At 44.9% G+C, this 27786-nt stretch overlaps 1 protein-coding gene across 1 annotated transcript; it reads right to left on the bottom strand.

The window, feature by feature from the left end:
• PXDC1 (PX domain containing 1) lies at positions 1-27786 on the bottom strand. Its single transcript, XM_034062922.1, has 5 exons — positions 27224-27786; positions 13098-13189; positions 12695-12812; positions 8517-8628; positions 1-2651 (listed from the first exon to the last, which is right to left on the bottom strand). Exons 1-5 carry the CDS (start codon positions 27477-27479, stop codon positions 2534-2536), a joined length of 696 nt encoding a protein of 231 aa, XP_033918813.1. The 5' UTR covers positions 27480-27786; the 3' UTR covers positions 1-2533.

Genomic DNA, 27786 nt, shown 5'->3' on the forward strand with positions numbered 1-27786 from the left:
TTTGCATTCCTTTGATTTATCAAATAAGTGTATTGCAGCTAAGAGAAATAAATCACATGACATCATCTCTGGAAAACACTTGATCAAAATGGCTTTTGAAAAATCCAGGTGAAATGGGTGCAGCTTTGGTTTGTGGATTAGTTCCCTTGCATTAGACTCCCCCTTCCATGAAGACTTTACTGTACATGCATCTTAGCTGGCTTTCATATGAGGAATGTGCCTCTACATTTTTAAAATTGGCAATATTTCTCTATTTTTAATCGAGGTATTTTAAAGTGCTTTGAAAAAGATAAGTAGTTATCAAGTGGTTAAAAATCCATAGGAAAATTCAAATTAAACAGGAGACAATACTGCGTCAAAAGCCAATGACACTTGGTGCTTTTCAAAATATTATTCAAGGGAAACTCAGGGATAAGGAAATGAAGTAGAATTACCTGAAGCAACATGGTAGGTTGATAGCAGGGCCAGGAACTGAAATCAAACAATCCAGTTCCCAGTCCAATGCACATGTTTACTAGATGCTATTTCTACCCCATCATGCATAAGTAAAAGCACTGAAGCAAGAGTTAAAACTAATGAGAGTAAATAAATAGATGGAAACCTTCCCATTCTAATTCAAGAGGCTACTCAGAAAACCTTTGCATGAGTGAGAACATCCCTTTCTATTCCAGAAATCTATCATAAAAGAATCTGCTTTATCTTCAAAAAGAAAAACTGCTAGATTCAATTTCACTTACAGTCTTGAAAATGCAGAATTCCTCCACTAGATTTAGTGGCATGAAACCACATACACCTAGACACAAGATCAACAGTTAGATGGAGAGGTTTGACAGGGGAATGCACCATATCTACAATATGGGCAACTCATGGAGCACAGAAAGACTTGTCCAAGCTTGGCATGTTTCCAAAACTACTAGAAAAAGAAGGCGGGTTTGGCATGGCTGGGAAAGCATCTTCAAATAAACAAACAAACAAACAGAGGAAGGCACTGTTTTAAGCTGCAGACATGTACTGAAGGTGAGCTATATTTTATTTCATTAAAATATATTTTTAAAACATACTGTGTAAAAGAATTAGGATTCTCAATAATTTATTATTTACATTAGCAAATTCTGTTTGACTGTTATGCTACAGATAGAAATAGAAAGTCTGCAGAAGGGAGATGTATCAACTTCTTCAGGACCAAGCAAGCCCTTTTACCAAGAAACAAGTCCAAAATGCATTCCTTCCCATTTTGATTCATCCTAATTCGTGTTTGCAAACAGATTGCAAAAAACTCAGTGAAAGGTCACATTTACGTTGAGCACTCAGTGAGAGCTGGGATTTCAGAGTGCTTCATGAAAGAGACCCCAAGGAGGTTTCAACATTGCAACTACTCAGTAGTCAAGAGGCTGCAGGGTCCAATCCTGCTCTTGCTTCCACCGTCCTGCCTCCACTAAAATCCATGGCATTACATGACAATGACAGCTGCTCCTGGCCCCATGGGCAGATGTTGAAAAGCTAGGCAGATTCCTTGAGCCAGGCTGGCAGCAGAGAGAAGGCTTTTTCTACCACTGTAGAAACACTGTAGCTTGCCATTCTTTTTCAGTCCAAACACAACATAATTCTTATTACCTTTCTACCCATCCTCTGGGAAGAAATATGCATAAGGAATTCTCCCTCTGATGTAAAAAACTGTAAGCACCATTCACATTTGCTGGTCCACATGAAAAAAAAATCATATCCAAGTGCCTGCAATAGCCCTGACCCTTTTTAGCAGGGCAGCTCAGCTTTCCCATCAGCTTTCCAGATCTCTGAAATCATATAGGTACCCCAAAATCATGCACAGTCCATTGCAATGCCAGCTGCTGTCTGCTTTACTATTCCAGGAAAGAGTAGTTGCTTCTTCAGTAATTATATAAAACCCCATGATTAAAAGAAATAAAGCAGTCAGCTCCTGTTCTGTTTCCTGTAGGCACTCAATGGTATTTCTGACATCTCATGTAAGGCACCAGTCCTCCGGTAGCTGAGCAAAAAGTGACCCACAAGACCTCCATTAAGCAACCACAGAGGGAACTGACAAAATTCAGCTGGTTTGCTTGCCTTCTTGCTTACATAGCATAAAAAGTGTGGTCACACCATCTGGGGAAATTTCTCATGGTATCCTAAAAGAGGAAGCCTCAACTTGCACTGCAACCCAAGCAGCGTGGGTGACAGAGTACTACAGTACAAGTTTCTAATGGCTGTGACAGAGCAGCAATTCCCACAGACACAGCAGAGATTTCCTTGAGCTCCAAGAGGCCTCTGCTGTCTTGGTTTCACATAAAATGAGTTTGTTGTCAACAGCAAAGCAGTTACCTCCTTACAAGATGCCTCCATAACACACAACAGAGGGCCAGACTACAAAACCAGCTTTGTAGTGCACTTGATGTAGCTTCTCTGCTGGTGGTCTTGCCTGCACAGCCATATTCACAGAGATGCAACACCGGTGATAGCAGAGCCTATGGACAAAGAGGTCAGCTGGATGCTGGCAGACTGTGTCACTGAGAAGCCTTCAGTCCAGAATATCAGTCTCGAATGGGACCAGGTGGTAGTATGTCAAATTGGTGACATAAGCTGTTGGATCATCGCTGTCTTCTAGCTCTGAGGTAAAGTCACTAACACTTTCGAACCTAAGGAGAAATAAATAAATGAAAAATGTGAATACTGAATGGCATTAAGTCATTAATGTTCATTCGGAAAATCAAAGTCAAAGGAGTGGGAAGAAGGGTACTGAGGGAGGGGGAGAAGTCTAGGTTATCTGAAAACTGACCCCTGGAAATTTTGAGGAAAGACATTTGTGAGGGGACTACTTGGGAAAAGGGCTGCAGGCAGGAATGCTGTATAGCAGCTGGTACTACATGTTAATATTCTGAGTAAATGAAATATGTGGACTTGCTTCACACCAGAGCAGTGTTGCACTAGAAGTGCTTCTAATACTGGCTTGCAGCTTCAGCTTTGTTTGCAAGATGAAGTTCTAGAGTCCTAACTCTTTCTCCAAAGCTTCAGCATTTCACTCCCTCTTCTTGGCAGCCTGACACTCAAATTCATCCTAGAAGTTGTCAATTAAGACTCATGCTGATCAACTGTGAATCATGAAGCTATAGTTTCTCTGACATCAGCCTACATATCGTTAAGCTGGGACACACCTGCAATGGCATCTACTGTCACTTTCATAAACCAAGGCTCAACTGTTCTGGAGAGTTGAGAAGTAAATGGAAAACATTGCTCTCCATATTCTTAAACAGAAAGCCTGCTTCTTTATAACCTATGGAAACAAATAAGCTGAAGATTTTGCTTTCAGTAAAACAGGATGACTATTCCTGCTTAAAACTGTGCTAAAACACAGCTGCACAACATACTAGGAGAGCAAGTTTTCTTCTCTTCAGATAGCAGTCTTCAGTAAAAGGGACTTTTGTGACTCCTCTCTAGTATTACACTGACTCTTCACAGCACTTGTTATTATAATACCTGAACTTCATATCTCACTGTTAACCACACTGCATTTAAGATGAGCCAGATCAAAAACATTATTAATTTGTTTTCAGCCCCCGTGGCTGCCTTCCTGCTAACAAATGAATCATTTCCTGGGACAGCATTTCTTGTCTGGCAATCCTGGATACCTCTACAATGGCATTTTTATGAGCCCCAAATAATTTTCTCTGTGGAATGGGAAAATCTTCATAGAAAGTACTCAGAGTTTGATCCCATCTGCACCTCCTCCTTCCCACACCCATGTGTATATGAATAAGCCACAGGCCATGACGCACACAAGCAAATCATCTTGTTACCCCTGACTTTCGAGTCTACTAGTGAGGTAGGAAAGAAGCAGCAAGTGAGCCCTGGAAGACTGAATCATGCAGCTAAGGTACACATCCTTCCATTTTGTTCTCACAGCGTGTAGCAACAACACAAAATGACTCGGTTCCCACACAAAAGTGGAAAGGAAAACGCCATTGTTTCCGGCCTGAGCTTGGACTCTCACTCTTTCACTTCACAGGTAGTGAAGTGTCTTCTCTGGGGTTGGCTTTTGTATGAGGTCAAATGTCTAACACAAATAGGAAACAATGATTACAGTTTCCTTCCTCCAGAGCCTCACTGTCCTCCCAGTGGCACAAGATCTAGGTTTTGACAAGCAGAGACTATCCAAGTATAGAGAGATTCACACATTTACTTCCACTTGCTTTGGTATTTTCCTTCCCACTTCCTAACTCCTGGGTTAAAACCTGAACTTCTGCAAGGGTTACCCACAGTCTCATGCCTGCTCTCAACCAGAAAGCACCAACTTGTTAAACCTTCCTCACTTATACCATTCCTGTTCCAAGGAGGCTTACATTTTTGGAGTAAGAAGGCATCTTACATCTTCACTGATAGCCTAGCAGTGAAACACAGTCACTGCAGGCCAAGGGTTAAATCTCAGCTCAGTTCAAGCAAAGGACTTGAAGAACTGTGAGATTTCTTTTTCTCACACTCTCTCTTTAATATTTTGACAGAAATTTCATTAATTCTGCACCTCCTTTTTAACTATGAGGGTCACAACGTTTCCGAGCAGAAACGCGTTGATTTTCCCCTGCAGTGCTGTTGCTATGCTCTTTACTTACAATGAAACAGAAATGAGGCTGAACTTTGAATGTTTATTACCCTCATTCCTCTACAGCCCCCAGGCTGTTTGCTTGCCTGGTGTGTGGGAACACGTGCAGAAGGGAGTTGACTTGGTATCTTGCAAATACTTCACAGGTCACGTTGTGCTGTCTTAAGGACTGCTAGTGATCCAGAAACAACAGATTATGCGTATCAGTGAGGCAGACAGAAAGAATAAGGCAGAAGAGGAATCAAGAAGGTTATTCAGATTTTGCTCTCTTTCTCCTGTCAATTGTATAAAACTAGATTATTACAACAGGAAGGGCCCACAGATTCTGCGGTTCTTCAGCCTCACTGATAGTGGCATGTGAGGTACAAAGCAGCTGCATTCACATGCTGTGGTTACACAGAAAGCCTTCCTTGCCACCAAAAAGGAAGCATGGGCACAGAAGCTGCAAAGCACTGCTCTAGATTGCTCAAATGAAACCAAACCAAACAAACCAGGGCTGTCTACTACAGCTAGCAGCTGTACAGAACACCCAACAGTCAAAATGCTTGTGTAATGCTCCCAACAGGTCTTTTTCACAAAATAAACTTTGCAAACTACTATGGACAGTCGGATCCCTAAATGCCTAAACTGCTGCTGCCCTTGCTACTTTTCCCCCAAAGTACCCTGACAGACACTACTTGTGCTGTAAGATAACCTTCCTTATCCTTTTAATCTCTGCTAATGCGTTGGAGTTGTTGCTCTTATTTGCCAGGAAGAAGAGGGAAGCAAGGTACACAGAAGCTAACGGCTTGGACAGGTAAAAAACTGTCTGGATTGCCAGGCCAAAACAGCTACAATGAATGGAGTTAAATCCAGCTGGTGGCTGGTCACAAGCAGTCTTCCCCAGGTATCAATACTGTGGCCAGTTCCGTTTAATACCTCTATTATGATCTGGACAAGGGGATCAAGTGCACCCTTAGTAAGTTTGCAGACACTATCAAGTTGAGCAGGAGTGTTCATCTCTTTGAATGTAGGAAAGTTCTATGGAGGGATCTAGACAGGCTGGATCAATGGCACAACTTAAGGCTGTTTCGTCTCATTCTGTCACTTGTTACCTGGGAGATGAGAGCAGCACCCACCTCACTACAACCTTCTTTCAGGTAGTTGTAGAGAGCAATAAGGTCTCCCCTGAGCCTTCTCTTCCCCAGACTAAACAGCCCCTGTTCCCTCAGCTGTTCCTTATAGGACTTGTGCTCCAGACCCTTCACCAGATTCACTGGTGAAACCCTCTTCTCTGGATCCACTCCAGCACCTCAACATCTCTCTTGTAATGAGGGGCACACAAACGAACACAGTATTTGAGGTGTGGCCTCACCAGTGCCCAGTACAGGGGGACGATCACTGCCCTGCGCCAGCTGGCTATGCTATTTCTGATACAGGTCAGGATGCTGTTGGCCTTCCTGGCTGCCTGGGCACAAGCTGGCCCATGCTCTTCGGCCGCCAATCAGCACCCCCAGGTCCTTTTCCACTGAGCAGCTTTTCAGCCACTCTTCTCCAAGCCTGTACCATTGCATGGGGTTGTTGTGGCCCAAATGCACGACCTGGCACTTTGCCTTGTTGAACCTCTTACCACTGGCCACAGGCCACCCAGCCTGTCTAGATCTCTTTGCAGATCAATGCTCCCAGTCAAGTTGGTGTTGTCTGTGAATTTACTAAGGGTGCACTCAATCCCCTCATCCAGATCATCAACGAAGATATTAAACAACACCGGCCCTAATACCAAGCCCTGAGGACATCACTAGTGGCCAGTCACCAACTAGATGTGACACCATTTACCATCACTTCTTGGGTTCTGCGATCCAACCATTAATTTATTACCTTTCATTTCAAAAGGAATACCGAGGACTCAAAGAACCACATATGAAAGGACTATTTATGCCCCATGGATGCTGAGCACATTGGGTTCACCACATTTTCCAACAGTAGAGTGTACTGCCAATAAAACCAGAGAGAAACTGAAGGAAGAAGAAAGCAACTAAGCAATTTCAGCTTGCAAAAATGCTATGGCAAGAAGTATGAGACTTTTCAGCTGATGGGTCACTGGGTAGGTAGCACTGCAGGGTAGAAAGGCTAAGCAGTGCAGCAGGACATCGGCGAAGGGATGCTACCTGTTGAAACTCCAAGTGCTTCCCCGAAAAATACAAATTTGCTTTGCAAAATGTCTGATTCAAGTACTCCAGCAGCCAAAACATAGAAATCACACAGTATTCAATGCTGATGAAAGGAAAAAGTCCCCATCTGAGGATACACAAGTCCACTAGGAATTTACTTATTTCAGAATAGAAGACACCAATCCTGTAAATCCAGTTTTACATAGACCAAAAAGGAACTGCAAGAGATCTTAAAAGATTTTAAAGCTTCCTTTCTAGTCTACTAATCTACATCAAAAGTGACACCATAGAAAACTTCTGCTTTTAAAAAAGTTCAATTTTTACAGAAAAGCTGTACTACACAAATGCTATTATCTCCTAGCTATTACCTCTCAACAACACAGTACAGCTGCAGGATGGGCAAATTTAGGGAATTACATAAAACAGGCACTTAAAACTTATTAACTTATTTACTCTTGATTTAACTTCCTTCAGGGAAGATAAAATACAAATGCACAAAGCCAAGCTGTTTTCGTAGATTTATTTCTTCCACTGCAGTTTCTGGGAAACCATGCTTAACACACAATTCTTTTATTAGTATTTTCTGCCCTTAATAGTCTCTGACTTCAATGGGGTGACAGTTTCAGATAATGGCAGGTTTTGATTCAGACCAGTAAGTTTTGCTTGGGTTGCAGCAACCTTAATTTCCAGACACTGGCCTTACAGAATTATCTCCAGTGTGTTGCTGCAGCCTCATTAATACAAGCTCATAATCCTAGATGCTGTTATCAAAGTCAAGGTTCAAAACACTAAGTGATAAATTAATAGAAAGGCTTCAAGAAATTGCACTGGAGCCAGAGATACACTCCAACCCCTGACAAAATCTTGTTCATGCTATAAACCTTTCCACAGATTGGCAATGGCCACGTTCCAGTTGTGGCAAGACAAAGCACTGCATTCAAAGATAAAGCCCCCATAAGGCTTTTAGTATTCTGTTTCCATCATTTTGACTGCTCTAATGAAAAAGTAGGTCAGTGTTTCTCATTAAAAATACTTAAATGCTTCACTACCTGAAGCTTATTGAAATATCAATCACCTGCTATGACAGAAATCTGTAGGAGTAGACTTCCATCAATACACATCTGTCAACACAGTCATTAACTTAAGACCTACATAAAAGCCCTCCTGGTTACAGGTCTCTGATCGCAGAATACCTACATGCATTAGGAGGCAGAATATACAAATAAGACTAGTCTAACTTCCCCCTGCTGTAATGAAATACGCATGCTTCACCAAGCATCACAGCACCTGAGCAGCCGCTGAGCTTTCTTTGTTTACATTCAGGGATGTGTCCCCCTCTTGAGGATGGTGTTTTGCTTCCCAAATAAAGCAAACATTTTGTCTTAGGACATCTATTTGTAAGGATGTTTGTCAGGGGCTCAAACCAGCTCTCATCATAGTCATAAGAGAAAGAAAAAACTCCTCTGTTCTCACCTGGTAGGACACCTATGCCAGTCACAGCTGGTTTTCGTACATTGAGGACTGAGCTCCTTGGTGTCAATCATTCTCACCAACAGCCACCATATCCATTTTAATAGAAAGAGCTGTTGAAGCCTTAGCATTCAGGCTCAGTAATATTTAACCAGTTGGAATGACAGCTGTACCCATCTTACTCCTAAAGAGAGGATAACATTTTGGTGGGGGGGGTGGTGTGGGGAGGAGGAAAGGTTCAGTTTATCTGAAGCTGACAGCATTACTGATGCACAAACCCCACTTACAAGTGTTCTGCTGAATCTACATCCAGGTGCTTCTCTTTTCCATTGGGTATACTGTGGTCAATGACTATTGTTTCAGTGTTGGCTAAACAAAATCCATTTGATCGCATGATTTCTGTCAGGAGAAGAAAAGAAACAAGATGAGAATAAAAAAAAAGCTGGAAAACAACTGCATATCATATGTAATTGACATGGTTAGGAACTGAGGTGTGTGTGACATTGAGAGCTGGTTTCACAGCTTCTTACATCTGCAAGCTCCAGTGCTTAAGCAATTTCATGCACATAATAAGTTTGAGGCCCAGTTTCAGCTGTTATTGCCAGTGGCAAAATTCCCATCACCCTTAACAGAATGGCAGCCCATCCATACATTGCAACCTACCACTACCAAAACATAATTGTATTTTTGCCAGGCAGTCCCAGGCTTAAGCCAATTAAGCAAAAATCAAACAGACAGGAAAAAGGAAATAAAAAGTGTTCTTCCAAGTTAATGCAACCACCATCCTTAAGTCATGTAAAGCAATACCGTGTTCTGTACTGCCTTCAACTCTGCTTATTTGTTTCTCATTGTATAAGAAGTCTTCGATCAAGAACAGCTAAATCTTACACTTAATTCCATAGATGTATTACCATCAAGAGAGTTTAAAATTAAAGAATAGTATTTGATGTGAATAAGAAGTCAATCCACACTTATGCTGGATGGAAAGGCAAACTAAGCAAGCCACAAGGATTTATTTTGCTCACACAAACTTAGATGACGCTGAGGCCACCACAAAAAGAACATATATCTCTACACAAATCAGCATTGACTTAAATAAGTGTCTCAAGGCATGAGAACCCTGTGTTACAGCCTTGTTATCAGTACAAACAAAAGGAATTTAGTCCGTGGTGAAAAATATGATAGACACAAGACACAAGCAGGGAAACCTCAAACAAATTTCAACTGTAAGTAATGAATTCAAGTAGTGAACAGGAGATAAGACAGGAAGAAGAAAGGAGGTAATCTTTTCAAATGTACATATACGTGTTCCTACATTAAGGTAAAACCAGAACTATCCTCAATGTGTTTCTTGAGAAAGTCATCTTTGACTTTCAGTCTGTATTTTACTGGGACTCTAGCAGAATATGTTTAAGGGTCGTAAGAACACTAAATCCCAGCAGAATCACTCTTCACCCATGACTCATTTTGAGCCAACACTACTGCAGAATAAGACTTGTACTATCAATTCAAATTCAGTTTTCCACCTAAGCGGGGGGCCCTTTCTTCCCCATTACCTACCACCGTAAGCAGGACCACGTGCGGGACAGTTTGGGTTTTCTTCAGAAAATACAAGACCTTTTTGGCTGCTTTTCTAAGCCTGCAAGCCACGCAGAAAGCTGCACTCTAACATGAATGCCAGTGTTTCCCTAGCCTCCTTGACATAACTTGAGAGCTACAGTATTTCACTGCTGTGTGAACGGCTTCAGACGCTTACATCTACCGCCATCTACTGACGGCGCTTGCAGGCACTGAAACCATTTCCAGGGCGCAACATGCAGACCGGTCAAATGCCAATTATCATCAAATTTCTGCCTGTGTTCTTAAATTCTTTGCAGCAATAGCTTAAATGATAAAACTGATTACCAAAAGATGTTTTTGGATAGCTGCATAGGTAGGAAAATCTTCCTCCAATTAATTATGACTCATTTCTACCAAAATTAATTCAGAATTAAAACAAAACATGTTTTATATTATATTATTATTTTATTTATATAGAACATGTTTTATATATTCAGCTAACATGGTTTCCACAGCTCCTCTACATGCAGGCTTGCAGGACGGTTCCCTTTGCTGCTAGGTTCTGTCCATCAGCCAGGTACCCTCGTTCTGATTTAGATTAGATATTAGGAAAGAATTCTTCACTATGAGGGTGGTGAGGTACTGGCACAGGTTGCCCTGCAAAGCTGTGGCTGCCCCATCCCTGGCAGTGTTTAAGGCCAGGTTGGATGGGGCTTTGAGCAAGGGAGGTGTCCCTGCCCATGGGAGACGGTTGTAACTAGATGAGCTTTAAGGCCCCTTCCAAACTAAACTGTTCTATGAGTCTATGATTCACTTTGACCATCTTCTCTCTGTTGTACCCATCATGCGACATATTCAGTCACACAGACACAGAGTACATGTGCCCTAAGGGGTACACACCCTCCCCAAAATTGTATTAAACACTTCCAAACAGCAAAAAGCCCTGAGCCAGAACAATGCTGCAATTCCAAACACAAATTATGTATTTTCTAACCAACGCAATTCCAAAAACATTTATTCTTGATATTTACCTGTTAGAAAACAAACAAACCCTGCAAGGTGCCACTGACAGCAGCCACCCTTTGAAACATTTTTACAGCATATAACTTGGGAACTTTTCATTTCATAATGGGCAGGTCCTAGGACCCACTTTGCAGCTCCAGTCTCACAGAGTAGCAACATACTTCAGACAAAACCAGTGAATATGCTCTTCAGGGTCAGAGCTAATGGTGTAACCACATTCACCCTCTGGGAGATGACTAATGCCAGGAACATACACATGAGGAATTTTACCTGAGGTTTCCACATCAACTTAAAGCAACATCTTCACCTCCCAAGCCACAGACGGGGCATGAGGCACACATGTCAGCTCCTATCTCTTGTTCCCAGAAGCCAGACCTGCATCACCCCACTTTGCAGTATAGCCCTGGGGACTTTTCTTTACAATCCATGTGCTGCACTGTAGCCTGGGCTCCGGGTGGCCCTACAAGAAGGCACTGGCCCAGGCAGGCTGGCAAGACCATACTTCTCACTGAGGCTCTCTATTATGTGGTACAGCTCTAAGGAGTCACTGGTGCGCTTGTAAACCATTTGCCATTTAATTTAAAGAGTATTTATTTAACGGAGGACTAGTTCACTTAGAACTAGAGCTTGGGGTCAATTACAACATGTCTACCCTGTGTATAAGACCAGTCCTTCAGGACACACTGTTTATGTCTTTAGCATGTTGACACACTGGCCATTTCTGATACACTGTTAGTACTTAAGAAAACTGATACTAGTTTTATGCTAAACACTTCATGCGCTTTAGAGGACAATGTAGTGTTTCACTTTATTTATCTCTCTGAAATATGCTCTTTTGATGACACAAAACCCAGCAGTTGCCATTAGGCTCAAACAAAATGTTTCAGCATAGAAATACAAAACCAAGCACGCCTAAAGATCACAAACTTTTAAACTATGGTCAGTAGCAGACGAAGAGGGAAAAGAATGGAAGAATACACAAGGATAGAGTAATACTGCTCTCCATTTCACCCACTAGCAATCTGTGGTTTAGAAACTTTCTATGCCTGCACCTGTGACAAGTCTCAATGTACTTTCCCTCTACTTGCCTGTCTCCTTTTTGAAGTCATTCATGCTTTCAGTTCCACCATATGCTATGACAATGAGTTCCACTCCTCAACTGTGCTCCATATGGAAACAAAACATTATAACCTTTCTTTCTTCTGTTTAAAGCCTGTTGTCTGTCAACATTATTGGATAACCTATAGCTCTTGTTTCATGAGAAGTACAGGGTAATTGACCTCCTTCTATTCAAAGCTTTGTAGACTTCCATCATATCCTCACTCTGTCATCTCTTCTCAAAGTTGAAGTGTCCTTCTTTGTTTAACCTTTTTCTTACAGAAGCTGTTAAACGATTTGAATCCTTGTCCTTTATTTGCATGCTTTTAAATTCTATTATATCCTTTCTGAGATGGAGAAAAGAGAATTGCACACGCTGCATTCAAGATGGGGTTGTGCTCCTTTCCTAATAATACCAACTATTCTCATTGCTGGTTTTGCTCATCACTTGGCACTGAGCTTAGATTTTCACTGAACTGTATCAATAGCCCAAAAATTTCTTTCCTAGGTGGTAATAGCACTATCATACACGATAACAGTGAGGACTGCATTTTCCTCACATCCACTTCTTTGCCTTAATCAGCCTTCGATTTCACCTACCATTTTATTGCCTGAATTCATGTTGCATAGTACATCATGTCTAATTTTATGTCCTATATCATAAAGCAAGCTATTGAGAAGTATCTTCGGAATTGCTGATGGAGAAAGAATAAGGGGAACAGAAAATAAAGTCATTTTCATTCTGTAATTCCTGTGTAGACTGTAGGAAGCTAAGAACTCTTACCTGATATTTTAACTGGACTTTGAAAGCTTGGCTGAATTTTATGGACATTGTCATTTTTTAGAACCTGGTCCAAAGGAGATCTCTCAAAGAATGTGAGGACAACTTCAGATCTTGAATACTTAAAAGACAAAAAGAAACAGACACACATTTTTGCCGGTAGTTTGTTTTGTCCCTCTTTCCCCTTTCTACCCTTTCTCAGTACAACAGGAAGATTTACTACAAACAATAAGTTGGAAACATCATCATCACACAGTTCTGGCACTTGCCACTTCTTCAAGATACTCAATAACCTGCTGCTTTTTTCCAGAGTTTGGCAAAGCCCATCACCTTCTATCTGCATGGAAGTGCATGTCACCATGAAGGAGGAGTCAAGCTGGGCTAAATGTGAACTTGGCTTACTCACCTTCCATGGCATGTTTATAATACTCTTCAAAAGCTTTTCCACCTCATTAAGTCTGGCTTCTATATCATGGGCTTCCTTTATTGTGATGAGCCCTAGAAACAAAGTAGAGAGATCATGAGCGCAGACAAAAGCACACTTCCACGTGTACGCACACTTCAGCAGCCAGAAGCAGCCATTCCTGAAGGTGTGGAACAGCCTCAAATATCATGCCTCCCAGAAATGACTTTTAACCCACATTGATGACAAAGCATGTACCCCAAACAGAGATGGGTGTAGTTACAAGCAGAGTTGCAAGCCTAAAAACAGATTCAGCTGTTTATGATCATATTTAAGAGTTGCAAGACAAGCAGAAGTAGAACCACCTACGCCCTCACCCACTGTTTCACTACACAGCAGTTCCAGCAGTGATAATCAAACAGCCTGTTTTCTGCTTCCAAATACCATGATTCATTCTTTTTCCTGTCAATACAAAGCAAAAGAACCCAAGAAAGAACCCAAATGCCACAATCCACAGGTAAGAGGAAAAAACTAAACACAAGCTAAACAAAAGGCTTTGAGGGCAGTCTTTTATTTCTCTGTATATAAGGTGCAGTGAGCGGCCCAAAGAAGATTTCTCAGTATCACTTTCTTCAAGAGCAAACCAATTTTGTGTGTATGTATATATATATATACATATATGCCCTAATCACTGAATTATCACAGTGCTGCAGAAGGGATTAAAGTAGAAATGTGCTGTCCAGTGTCCAGAATGATGCATTACAACGTTTCTAATTTTGAATTGCTCAGTGTGGTATCTTCAACTGTAATACCACATTTCATATGTATAACATGCAGGGCACCTGTAACTTCCCCCTCCTCTAGCAGACTCAGAGAAATATAGCACAGGTTATGTGAATGTACAGGGAATATGAGAAGAAGTAAACCCCATAATCCCCCATCCCCCTAGCAGCTTTTTTATTTCTAATCTTTGTAACCTACTTTTTCTAACCCAGTCATCATTTCACCTCCACATTAATGCATCTTTTCCAAGGAGCAGGATATGCAGATGAAAATGAAACACCTACAAGATTATTCAACTCAACAAGCTCCACTGGTAAACCAAACCAAGCCAAAATCAGAGCCAAAAAAAAACCACCAAAAAAACCCCCCTAAAACAAAACAAAAAGCAAAAAGCTGGAGCAGAAAAAGATCCAATAAATCAAAACTGTCAAAACTAAAAATGTGCAGAGCAGCCTGTGAAAATCACTTGTGTGTATCACTTTGAGATACTAAACTTGTGTTAAACTAAGTGTATCTCCATCTCCCTAGTGAAAAGACAAATGTACAGAAAGAACAATCAAACACGCAGTGTAAGGATAACATCCACAAACAGTTTCAGTCTGCATCAGTCCTTGTTGCTGCTTACCGACAAGATATGATCCCATACAAACTTTCCAGACAAAAGCGTGACTTTGAAGCTGTCAGCTCTCCTCCAGTTACAGTTTTAAATACAATGGGGACTGTTTCTGGAGCCACCAGGTTTACCTGATGGTTGTCCCACAAAAGTAGCCTGGTTGCATAAGCCCTTCTATTGCTTGACAGTCCTTTATTTTCCTGGTTTTGCCAGCATACACAACTGCACCCCAGTACAGCTCACTCCCTCTTCTGACAGTGAAGCAGAGCATACCAGCAGGCATATAAGCTGTGTATCCTGCTTTGACCAGTTTGCATGACAGTCAGGTAGCTTTGCATGGAAATTCTCTGAAGGGCTGGAAACGTAATTAACTCATCTGCATGGGTCCACAGACTGTGTATTAGCTGGGTTGTGCTTGACATTACAGACCTCAATTGCAGACCAGCACCCTTCATTTTCCTAACTGCTGGGTGTGAGCAGGCCTGGGTGGATCTGCTTTGTCCCTCCACAAACATGTTCCCATCCAACACTTGAACAAACTTCAAACCTTTCAAAAAAGGTGTTTTCATCTACCCTAAAAACAAAGAGCTGCCAACGGCCCCACGGCTCAGACCCCCACCTATGATGTTAGAAATCAGAAACACGCTGTCGCCCTGCAATAGCCCACATCAGAGAAAACAGATCCAGCCACCCCGGTGCCAGCTGCCATGGAGTGCCTCCACTTCCCCTGCTAGTCCTGATCCAGTCTGCATAAATACGGACACAGCAGAGCAGAGACCGCCCTACTGCAGCTCTCACCTTGCAGGAAACACCTCATCGCTGACCCACCCAGGATTCAGCATTCAGCCGCTCTCTCTTAAATATGCCTTCCACCTCAGACCCTTTCCCTATAAGCATTTACTGTTGAAACTAGTATTTTCAGGAAGTGGGAAAGCAGGAAGAGGGATACTTTCAAACAAATGAAGATAATTCAGATCAGAGGAGGGGGAAGGTAAGGAGGGGAAGAAGAAAAAAATACTAACACCACCAAATATGCATCCCCTGAGGAAAACCAGCCAAGCAGATAGGAGTTTCTCTCATTAGTAATCAGAGAGAGCATCTGCAGCTCCACACTGCCTTTTTATGTTGCAGCAAGGAAAGTCCAACAAGGCCGTCAGCTTGTCACACTGTCACAGATCACCCAGTGGGAGGTTTTACAGCTTCTGGCATTCACCAAGAATTTCCAGCCCTGGTATATTCCTCCTTCCAGCTCTTGGAAAGGCACCAGCCATGCAAACCCACGCTCTGACTTGGAAACTGGCACAGATGACTTGTAACATCTGACACTGTTTCTTACTGCAGCTTTTAGTAATTTCAAAACCAAAAGGCAGACAGCGTAGGATGGACAGTAAATGATACAGCTTCCTATATATGTGCTTAATGATTACAGATGCACAGCTTTGGGTTCTAAAGCTGCTGACCTTACATGAATTCCCTGTACAGGGAATTCAGTTTGGCTGGGCTAAAGCCTTTCTTTTTATACATCTACAGTCCAAATACACAGTAACTGCTTGAATGTGTATATATATCGAACCCTGTCATTTCGTCTGCAATAGCCACAAAGTTTGTAAGGCCCTCATTTATCCTAACTCTGTAAGTATCTGTTTTTAAGAGTTAACAGATGCCCTTGTGGTTTTCAGTTAGTCTTAGTCTGTGATCCCACAGCCCAAGGGATTGCTCACAACCCTGCAGCCACGTTAACCAGAGCAAGGCACTGCCTACCCAAGCAGCCAGGCAGAGCAGAAGCCCCTGTCTCTCCTCTTGATCCCTTCAGCACTCCCTAACTGGCTGCTCTCACCCACCACAGCACAGACACACATGAGGAACACTGTGGTTTTGCAAGGTGAAGTCTCTGGTGGCAATGCTTCTTTAAAGGGCTTTCACCCTCCCCTGCAACTCATTTCCTCTCCCACACCACAACACAGGGCTGCCTCTGCTTTGCCAGCACAATTAGGTGAGCAGTGGGGAATGCCTTGAACTGCTCTTGTCAAAGGCTTCACCTCAGGAAACCCCAGCCTTTGCAGAAGTAAGAGACTACAGGCTAGGGTGCTCCATTCAATCTCCTCTCACCCAGGCACTGTACTGAGTTTGAGCAGGAAACAGGACTTGCACAAAGAAGCTCATGGAAGTGCCACCAAGCTTTCCAGTTCTATTCTTCACTTTGTGGGGTTTCTCCCCTGCCTGTCTTCTTCTCCCTGTTCAGAGGCTTCCATGAGGCAGAGAAAGAAAAAAACCAAAAGCCAGAGACTGGTGTAGACTCTCCAGATGCTGGAAACACCTGAACAAACAGACACACACATGCCAGCTGACTCTGCAGACAGAGCCCAGCACCTCCACCATCCATTAACCCTGACACAAACACACGGCAAGCTGGGTGCATCTGGAGTGCACAGGACTCACTGACCACGTATGCAGCATCTGTACAGCAGCTACAACATGTCATGAGGCTGTTGTCTCTGCCCACAGACTATAACTATGTGCCTGTCTTTCCATCTGGAGCTTTTAGACCCCAAGAACCCTTATTCAGACAGTTTACTACTATAAACCAAAAAATAAGAGACCAGTAAAGCAACCAGTAGCCTGGAACTGGTTGTGCTTTATTCCACTTGTTCAGGCATGCCACAGAGCTGAGCTTAGAGCTGAGAGATCTCCTAGTGAGGTCATGGCAAAAGGCTGCTCTCATGCCTTTTCCTCTGCTATGGCCCCTGTATGACTGCTAATGGAAAACATGCACAAATTCCTCCCAGGAAAACTTTGCTCTCTGTTTTGTTACCCATACTGTGCTTGGACAATTATGGTTTCAAGTGATTCAAATGATATAAACACCTGTGTCTATAGGGCTTGAGGTAAACTGGAATCCCACTGACTCAATTTTTACCACAAACCCTGTTGCCAAATATCACAAACCTCTAAGATTTCATTACCCTATGCACAAGGGAGCCCACATGCTGGGTGACAGGAAGGATGATACAGGCACACCACCTAACTCAGGGTGGCACTCACCTGTACCTGGAAAATGTGCTTTCAGCAGGGCTCTGCTGTGTGCACAACCACCCTAGTCAGTGACCTAATTCAATCCCTTTGCCCTCTTCTCTGCCCCCTTCCAGACAACAAGTCCCAGGATTTGCCCACAGTTTGAGACCAAGCAACTTTACACATAGCAACATGTCTCTGGAAAAACACAGCCCTTCAGCACCAGAGGCCTGCAGCATCCTTCCTGCTCTGGGACCCTGGTGCCGGAGCAGCTGCAGGAGGCTGAGAGCAGGACAGCAGCTGTGTACCTGGCACACTGGCCCACGGTGTGGGAGAGGGGCCCAGAGCTGCAAATGACAGGAAATGAGCTTAGCAGAGGAGGAGAAGGAACTGGGAGCCAATTCCTGATGTCAGCACACAAGCCATGATAGGCTTGTCCTATTCCTGCCATGTGAGCCACCAAATCTGCAACTAATGACATTTTGACAACTACAGGTAACATGCTGCATGCTTCTACCAAACAACAATCATCACAGCATGTGCTCCTTGGCTTGTAATGAAATCAGAATGCAGCCTTGACAGTCAGTGTCCACAATGAACACCTTCCTTGGAATGCACTCAATCCTCTAGTGCCTCCAAGGAAGAGTAAGTTCATGCCTAGGTCAAGTATGTCTCATATGCCATCTCTCAATGATGACACACAGAAGTCAGTTTTTCTAGAGATCTGTTGCTATGTACAAGTCACTATGTACACATGATCTCAAACTGTGGGCAAACCCTATTTCTCCAATCTGAAGGACTCCACTTCAGGCTTGTGGTCAGGGGAGGAACAAAATATGTCAAAGGAATCTCCTGCTTTCTCAAAATCAGTTCAGTGTGTATAGGAGGCTGAGCAAGAGCAGAAGCCAAGGTGTACTTTCTGAAGATGCACTCAAGATGGAATGGCAATACTCCAATACTCCTAAATGCTGTGTATTTTAGTATGTACACAAAGATCAAAATATTGCACCTAATCCTCTCTCCATCCCTTATGGGATGACTGCACAGTAGGTATCCTACGAAAAGAGTGGCAAATAAATCCAGGGAGAAATCTTTTTGCATTCTGCTAACCTATCTGCAAGAAAGTTTTAAGGCCTAGAGATTCAGATCTTGAGCCCATCCTTCTCTCTTTGCACAAGCTCATTAGCAGCAGTTAGGGATTTCAAATCTTTAGGCAAGACACTTAAGCTGTCTTGCACAGGAAAATGCTACACTGCTGCCTCTCCTGATCAGGCTGTATGGCTTTGATAGGAAATAAACTTTTCCCCTGTTACAGTATTCATTAACAGTGCAGCACTCATTCTCTTTATCCTGTACCCTCATCCTTCCTTTCCCTCAGGTATGTTCTAACCCATGTGCAAACACACACAATTTAGGATGTAGATGGAGCAACAGGAGGAAGACCCCAGCCATGAGAGTATGTATACAAAATCATAGAATAATGTCCAATGTAAGAGTTTCATCTCATTCATCCAAAGAAAGGCCAACTCCAAAGTCAGATCAGGCTGCTGGGGACCATATCCAGTTAACTTCTGAAAAACCCCATGGACAGATATTCCACAGAATCATGCAGGAACTGAAGCTACTCAGGGACATTGATCAGGGCTGAAAGGCAGTTACTCAGCCCAATGTTTTCTGCTGTTTTGCTCCTTTGCACTGCTTTGCATTTCCCCTTCTGCTGAACTGGCCTCTTCTCAAGACCACTTCAGTTGGCATCTTTCCCTGCTTCATGGCCATGATACATCTTTCTTCCAGCAGCTGCCACGGTAGAAACCCTCATCCCTTTAGATTCATAGAATCATAGAATCATAGAATAGTTAGGGTTGGAAAGGACCTTAAGATCATCTAGTTCCAACCCCCTGCCATGGGCAGGGACACCTCAACACTAAATCGTATCACCCAAGGCTTCATCCAATCTGGCCTTGAACACTGCCAGGGATGGAGCATTCACAACCTCCCTGGGTAACCCATTCCAGTGCCTCACCACCCTAATAGTAAAGAATTTCTTCCTTATATCCAATCTAAACTTCCCCTGTTTAAGTTTCAACCTGTTACCCCTTGTCCTATCACTACAGTCCCTAATGAATAGTCTATCCCCAGCATCCCTGTAGGCCCCCTTCAGATACTGGAAGGCTGCTGTGAGGTCTCCACGCAGCCTTCCCTTCTCCAGGCTGAACAGCCCCAACTTTCTCAGCCTGTCTTCATATGGGAGGTGCTCCAGTCCCCTGATCATCCTCGTGGCCCTCCTCTGGACTTGTTCCAACAGTTCCATGTCCTTTTTATGTTTAGGACACCAGAACTGCACACAATACTCCAAGTGAGGTCTCACAAGAGCAGAGTAGAGGGGCAGGATCACCTCCTTTGACCTACTGGTCACACTCCTTCTGATGCAGCCCAGGATACAGGTGGCTTTCTGGGCTGTGAGTGCACACTGAAGCTGGGTCATGTTCATTTTCTCATTGACCAACACCCCCAAGTCCTTCTCCACAGGGCTGCTCTGAATCTCTTCTCTGCCCAACCTGTAGCTGTGCCTGGGATTGCTCCGACCCAGATGTAGGACCTTGCACTTATCATGGTTAAACTCCATGAGGTTGGCATCAGCCCACCTCACAAGTGTGTCAAGGTCCCTCTGGATGGCATTCCTTCCCTCCAGCGTATCAACAGAACCACACAGCTTGGTGTCATCGACAAACTTGCTGAGGGCACACTCAATCCCACTGTTCGTGTCAGCGACAAAGATGTTGAGCAAAACTGGTCCCAACACCGATCCCTGAGGGACACCACTCGTTACTGGTCTCCAGACAGACATTGAACCATTGACCACAACTCTTTGCGTGCGGCCATCCAACCAATTCTTTATTCACCGAGTCATGATTCCTCAGCCTTGCTGCCTGGGAACTAGGGCATTAGCCACCTCAGACTGGACTCTGATGAGACCAAAACAGCTCCCATTTACAGCTGCCTCCTCTGATGGAGGAGAATAGGATAAAAGGTCATCAGGAGGACAAATGAATACTCAGTGGTATGTAAGGGCAGGAAATTACAAAGAAACAACAGATGAGAAAACTTGTTTCACACAACTTTTCTTCACTAACTCTGCAGAAATAACACCACAGGAATCCCTTAAGTCCAAAGTCTTGATAAAATCCAGAGAAAGGCAGATAATTACAGGCAATCAGAGATATCAGATCTCCAATTACTTGAGACCAGGACTGTCACTTTTCTGTTCTATGCTGGTTACTCATGCTGTCTTCTGCAGCATCTGGTTCTCATCAGTAGAGGCAAGATCCCAGAACTAGCTATGGCACTGGCCTGACTCTGTATGGCAGTTCCAGCAACAACTCTTAGATGCCTCTTACCTAACTTTACCACACCCCTCTCTTGGGGCAGACACACTTGCCCCTTCCCCTCATGGGGAAATTCATCCATCAAACATGACAAGAGTCACTAGAGTCATTAAAGCCTTTACAGAAGGTTTACTATTTATGCAATATCCCTGACAAAGCCCATCTCTTGGTGGCTACTCAGGGAACAGCTAAAAAGATATGAAAGAGTTGAAAAGAGAGGTGCAGGGAGGTGGACTTTTTTTGTTACATGTTGTGCTGCCCTTGTTAAACTTGGTGCTGGGGAACAAAATAAGGACAGGATTTTTTAAGAGGTATGACTACACAGTGTGCATGTAAGTCACTCCGTAATTTTAGAAGTCCCAATAGGTAGCAATGAGCATATTGAAGATACTAAGAGAGATAGGGAGCTTTCAAAACCCTGCCGGCACTGCACGCACCTAGCTCTAACATGGGCCATTTCTTCCTTTGCATTTCATATGCGGCAGATGTAAAAATACAGAAGAGCAAAGTCCTATCCAAACAACTGCCTAACTGAAATCCTCCAAAGTGTAGGTTGCAACCATGACTACCTGATGACCCTGGCACACTCGAATACCCATGCAAAGCAGAGAGGCAAGTTAAAAGCTGAGAAGTCCAGACTCTCCAGCTGATGCTTTTTCCACACATACATTTTTAGTTACAGGATCTCCCGGGATCTGGATGGGAGGTGACACCTCCTGGTAACAGTCAGCCTCACAGAGCTCCCTGTCTTGATGCTGATGAGCCACAAGAAAGAAAAAGATGTCAAAGAAGCATGAGATAAAAGTGAACATAGCAGTCAAAGCCTGATGAAAAATGCAGTGCATATTTCTTATCAGGTGAGAACTGTCACCTAAAAAAAACACCTCTTTTCCATCATTGCCATTCCTTTCCACCAAAATCCTCCCAGCCACATTGCCTCTATCCACCACAAAAAGACAACTTGTGCCTCTCTTTACAACAACACAGCCATCTTCATTTATCTTCATCATTACTGATGAACCATGAAATGTAGCTAATAAAAAACAAACCCAGAAGCCCCAAACTTCATTTTGGTTATGCAGCACTGCTAGAGCCTGATAACCAAGAGCTGCATCTTTTGTCTGCCAGACAGAAGCTCTGAGCAAGCTCCACTAATGAACTGTTGACAATGTCAACAATGAAAAGAGCACAATAGATGCAGTGTATTTATCTGTATTGTCCCAGCACCGGAGCAGCTGCTGCCTATGGAAACCACTACGCTGCCTCTGTAGAGCTCCCTCTTCTCATAAATCACACTCCCAGATGGTCCTGTAAACAACAACAACACTATAATACAGCATATAGAAAACCATAAGTTATGAACACAACATTTGCAAGCAAACATAATGTTCCTGGGCTGACTCTTTAGGAACTGCCTTCTGCGTTGTGCAAGTCCTTCCAACGACAGCCCTGGAGGAGCTTTCCATGTGTGCTTCCTGGAGCACAGCCACTCAGACACTGAAAACAGCTGATTGACTGCTTCCTGTATGAGGCAACCAGGCTGGAGGGCAGGGCCTCAGACCTAGAGCCCAGTGTTAGTCATCTGGGAGGGACTGCTCAGGGTCTGCTGCAGGTGAAGTGACCGCCTCTATGCTATGAGGCAAGCCACAGGAGAACTTCTATGGGTGGACAGTGGCTGAGCCCCAGCAAAGCAGAATGAAACAGAAAAGTTCTGGAGAGTCACAAATAATCACAGATAGCACGAAGATGGTGAGGGAAACCTGGAGGCAAACAAAGGGGACAGAAAGTGGCTCAGGGAAAGCAACTTGGAGTAGCAGAGAGAAAATAACAGAAAGGAGGGCAAGGGGAAAAAAGACCACGACAGAGCAGCATGAGTCAGAGGAGGCATGGAAAAAAGGAGGCAGAGAAAAATGAGCACTCTGGAAAGTAAGGAAAAAAAATAAATCTGTAAGGCTGAAGAAAGTTTCTGATGGCTCAGAGTATCAGAGCAGGACCAGGCGCTACATGTAGGCACAATATGAACAGTGACACTGGAAGAGTACCCGAGCATCTGTTCTGATGACAAAGGCAACAAAATGGTGGCAGAGGAGGATTGCCAGAAACCACCCTGCCACTCCAAGGGCAAAATAAATCCCAGCTTTGAAAGGCTCTTCAGGCTTCCTGGTCCAGCACTTGAGGGGCTGATCTTGCACACACTGAATTCAGAGGCAAGTGTCTGACTGGTGACTGCACTGAAGCTGGATCAAGTTCTGGGATAAATCTTAGATAAGAACCCACCAGAAGTAATATTTAGAGAAAACAGGAGGGGAACAAAGAGTACTTTTCCAGGTTTATACTCTACTTCCAGTGTCTATTGGCCTGTTGCATTATTTTTAAATCTTTGATTCTAAGTTGGCTTCAAAGTCCACAGTGCTGCCTTTCTCATGAAGACTGATTTACATACAAAGCTCATTTATTTTTCCTATAGAAAGACAGCTTAGCAACATGAGGCTGTGCTATAGCTCTGCTAAAAGTGAACTAGCCTGTGCTTTTCTGTGATTCTCTTCTGTGCATTTGCCTAGAGCAAGGGATAGGCACATTTCAGACACAAAATACTAGCAAGTTACTAGTAACATCAGTGAATCATATTTAGTCATCCTGCAGGTATGCACATATTCAACCTTGTTTACCAGCTTACTAGAAGGATGTCCTGTTTTGTTGAATGTCCTTGGCCCTTAGCATCACAGCAAGCTCCAGATGCCAGCCGTGCACTTTGCCACGTGTTCTTATTAGTTATCAAAGACAAGACCAGATTGTGTGAATGCCATATTCTCCCTGGGGACCTCCCCTCTTTTAGTATCAAGAAAGAGCAAGATGAACAGCCACTGCAGAAAACTATACTTCCCATTCTCTCCTCTGTAATCTCAAAGCACGCAGTAGCTCCAAGAAATACAGAGAGGGAGAGCATTGTGGAAGTCAGTCCAAGGGAACAAAGGTGGAGAAAGGAATGGAGAGGATGGTTTGCTGTTGCTGAGCAAGGAAAGCAGCACACTCCTGCTCAGTATGAGTTGTCTGCTGAAGCCAGCAATAATGGTAACAACCAACGCTTTCTAATATTGCTGATGTTGAAAAAAAAAAATAAATCTTCTTTTAAGAAGTTAATAACATCAAATAGCTCAAGCTTTCACTCCTCAACCATATCCCTTAAACGTACTGCAGCTTGACTGAGCTGTAGGGTAATGCTTGTCCTTTTAATGCTCCTTAGGCAAATCTGTAAGGACTCTGGAGTCCTTCAATGCAATGCAAATTTGGTTTGCAACATTTTACCACTTCCTCCAGATAAAAGGCACAGCTAATAATTACCTTCTTTCAGAAAGACCAAGATAAACACACACACATACAAACTCACATGCATATTCATATACTTTTGTATGTATATAAAAACACACACAAACATATATGACTGAACATGCAAGGGTGTGCTTTTGTCAGGTGTTTTTGATGGGCTAAATACATTGAGCTTCACTGTAGGCTGTAGGATGTCTGTTCTTAAACAGGACATTAAGAAACCATGCTTACCACATGAGTTTTGTAAAGGCCGGACACAGCCCATGCAATCTCTTCTTACATCCAAAGCTTTGCATCAGTGTCACCTAGTTAAATGAGATTTTTACGTTTCAATTTTGTGAAGTTACACACAGCTGTGGCCGGTCACTTTAAAATGCTGGTGTGATGAAGCGTCCTCTGTGCAGCGAAACACACTCTGCAAAGTCATCTTCTTTAGAGCAGGAGCAGCGTAATTTTAAACAGAGTATTAGTGACATTGTGAAGCGTGCTGTGATTGCTTCAACACTACTCCTGATTCTTATTCTGTCTCTGCTGCACAGTTAACCCCACCCCCTCACCAAGCTGAACAGATCATGGTCTGCTTATATTAGGTTTCGATTTTTTAAATCCTTTGCTCATTCCCAATTCTACTGAGGTCGGTACGCCTATTCCTGAGATAAGGGTAAGTGAAGGTTGCTGGCTCCAGGTTGTAGGCAGGAATTGAGTGTTGCAGGCTGAGGATTCTTATGCTTTCCCAGCTCTTCATGCACTAAGGGTGTATGTTACCTGGGACTGTCAAGTAAAGCCAGTGCAAGGAACTATATAACTCCATCTAGCTCCAACTGCACAAATGATGCCTTAGAGATATGCGGAAACAGTTTAATATATTGCGAAAGCTGTGTCAGGTCTTGAAACAGGAGATAAACCACACTCACTTGAGAGGGGCACTGAGGAATGAGAATGGCTTTAGGATGCACAGGGCTCCTGTGCCTAAGTGATGGGAAGGGAGCACGCTGGGAGGAGCTAGAGGCCAGCACCAGCAAGGACTGAGGCTGTCTGTGGCCAGAGACAGTACATGCCCTGGCTCAGCTGCCAAGCTACTTCTCAGAGCCCAATAAAGCTAACAAGTAAAAGGGCTACTGGCATCCTGGGAAGTCAAATATTTAGTCACAGTGACCCTGGCTGCTGCTGTGCCTTGCAGGCCACAGGCAGGCTCACTCCGGACCTACCCAGAATCGTCAAAAGCCAGGGCCCAGCTGCCAAGCGCACATAAAGGCCATTTTATTTAGAATTTACTGCCACTCAGCACTGTTAAAACTCGAGCTTGGAGTACTTTAGGTAGGGCACCTGCAAAGGATAATAATTTTTCACAATATTTGAGATCCCTGGTCAGCAGCCTAGTTGGGTGAGACACTGTAAGAACAGTGTGCCCAGCACACAGCAGTGCTGTGGGGTATGGGACAGGGGTCTGCAGGAACAGCCGACAGACTCCCCCATTCCCAGCCTGCACCCAAGCTGGGGGAAGACAGCCCCACCCCAGCACCCAGCCCCGCAAGCGTATCCCACTGGAGTGGGCAGCTAGGGGCTGGCGGGGCCGCCGCCACGCCGGCAGCCCTGCGTCCTTCCCAGCCATCTGCAGAGGGCACTCGGGACCTACGAGCAGCGGCAGCGGAGCTCCCGGAGCTGGCGGGGCCGGGCGGCCACTCCTGGCTGCGAGAAGGGAAAAGTCCAGCTCCGGGAGACACCCGAAGAAGGCAAAGAACGGAAAAGATATGGGCAATTTAGACAGAGCACCAAAAATAATCACCCCCCAACCCCACCACCAGGGATCTGGCGCGACTGTAATAAAAGGACTTTTCTCACTGGGAACACACGTCAGTAAATACCTTTGGAGGGTCTGCCTAGGGGGAAGTCGACAGATTCACCTCTCCGCAGGGCACAGAGCCAGCTGCCACACAGGCAGGGCCCCGAAATAACTCCGGTGTCCAGGGTGGCGAACCACCCCGATAATATCAAAGGCAGACCCTCTGCAAAGGGGTCCCGCTAGCAAGGTGAGGCGCGAAATGAGCGCAGGGTTGAACTTCCCCATCCTCTCATAGGGGAAAACATACGAAATACCGGCCTCTCCCCGTCCCTATTCAATCAGATCATTAACGCGGTTACTGAAACAGCTGGGGAGAGGGGAAGCGCTGAACACACATTCATTTTCAGATGAGCAGATGCTCCGCACCACTCTATACACTTGAAATATTTTAGAGCAAAACACGTAACTGTACCCCAAAAACACCCCACACAAATTAAAGCCAAACCCCAAGACAGCTTAACAGGTACATTCTGCTTCTGCACAGAGACGTGAGAATAGGCAACAACCCCCGAATTGGGTTAATCCACTTCAGAAACGAAAACGGAAAATACGGTTCTAAACGCTGGTGCAATTCCCTGTTTCGCAGAAGTTATGCGAGGAATTATGCCAGCTCCCAGAGCTGCTCCGTCCGCTGCCAAGCGCCGCAGCCTCGGGTCTATTTTCCTCTCCTTGTGGCAAACAACATACCAACATGCAGATTTTTCAGCTACAGTCCTCTTGCCAACACCCCCCCCGCCCTCCCTCGGGAAGCCTCGGGGAAGCCGGAGACATCGGGGAGGAGCAGCGCGGTCGCGGACCTCTCTGCTCCCTCAGCCCAGCTCTGGACCCCAAGTCGCCGGGCAGCTGGGGGCAGCGGCAGGGCTGGGGACTCCTTCCCGCCCGGCTCGCCCCCCGGCTGCGGGGTTACCTTTCATTCCCCCTCCTATATTCACCAAAAACATTACCCCAGAAATCAACAGCTCGGGAGGAGTTTCCGACCGCAAAACGCAGCTTCTCTGTCCCCCCTTCCCACCCCGTCCGGTCCGGTCCCGCCTCGGATCCGGCTCCTCACCCCCTTCCCCTCCGCCAGCGGGGACCGTCCTCCCGCCCGCCCTGCCACCGGCCCCGCCGGGGAAGAACCCGACCGCCCAGCAACGAGAGTCGGACCCGCGGAAGATGCCCAAACCTTGGAGCAAGGGGGATCGGGACAGCTCGGACCGGTCCTCGGGGAAGGAGTCGAGGAGCCGCTTGAAGAGGCGGCCGAGGTCGGAGTAGCTGCGGTGCAGGTAGAGGATGTTGCGGTCCGACCACTCGGTGCGGATCTCGTAAAACTCCTCCTCGTCGCCCCGCCGGCTGATGATGAGCCGCCTGATCCCGTTCACCCAGCAGCCCCGCACGTACATGTTCACCAGCGAGGTGCCCTCAAACACGGCCGAGGCCATCCCGCCGCCTCCCGCGCATCCCCCGCCGCCGGCGGAGGGCGAAGCGCACCGCCCCGCCCGCCGCGGCCAAGTTAACAGGAGGAGGAGGAAGAGGAGGAGGAGAAGGAGGAAGGGAGAAGGGGGGTTCCACCCGCCGCCTGGTCCGGCTCTGCCCTGCCCGCCGGCGCTGTGCCACCACCCGGCGCTGGAGGGGGATGTCCCGCCGGCGCCTCTCAGACGACGGCTCTCAGCGAAGGGCCGGCCCGGGCATCCCGGTCCCTGCTCCGCCGAGCCCCAGGCACGGAGCAGAGAGGCTCTCACTCCAGCC

This window comes from Melopsittacus undulatus, chromosome 1, assembly GCF_012275295.1.
Source record: "Melopsittacus undulatus isolate bMelUnd1 chromosome 1, bMelUnd1.mat.Z, whole genome shotgun sequence".
NCBI lineage: Eukaryota > Metazoa > Chordata > Aves > Psittaciformes > Psittaculidae > Melopsittacus > Melopsittacus undulatus.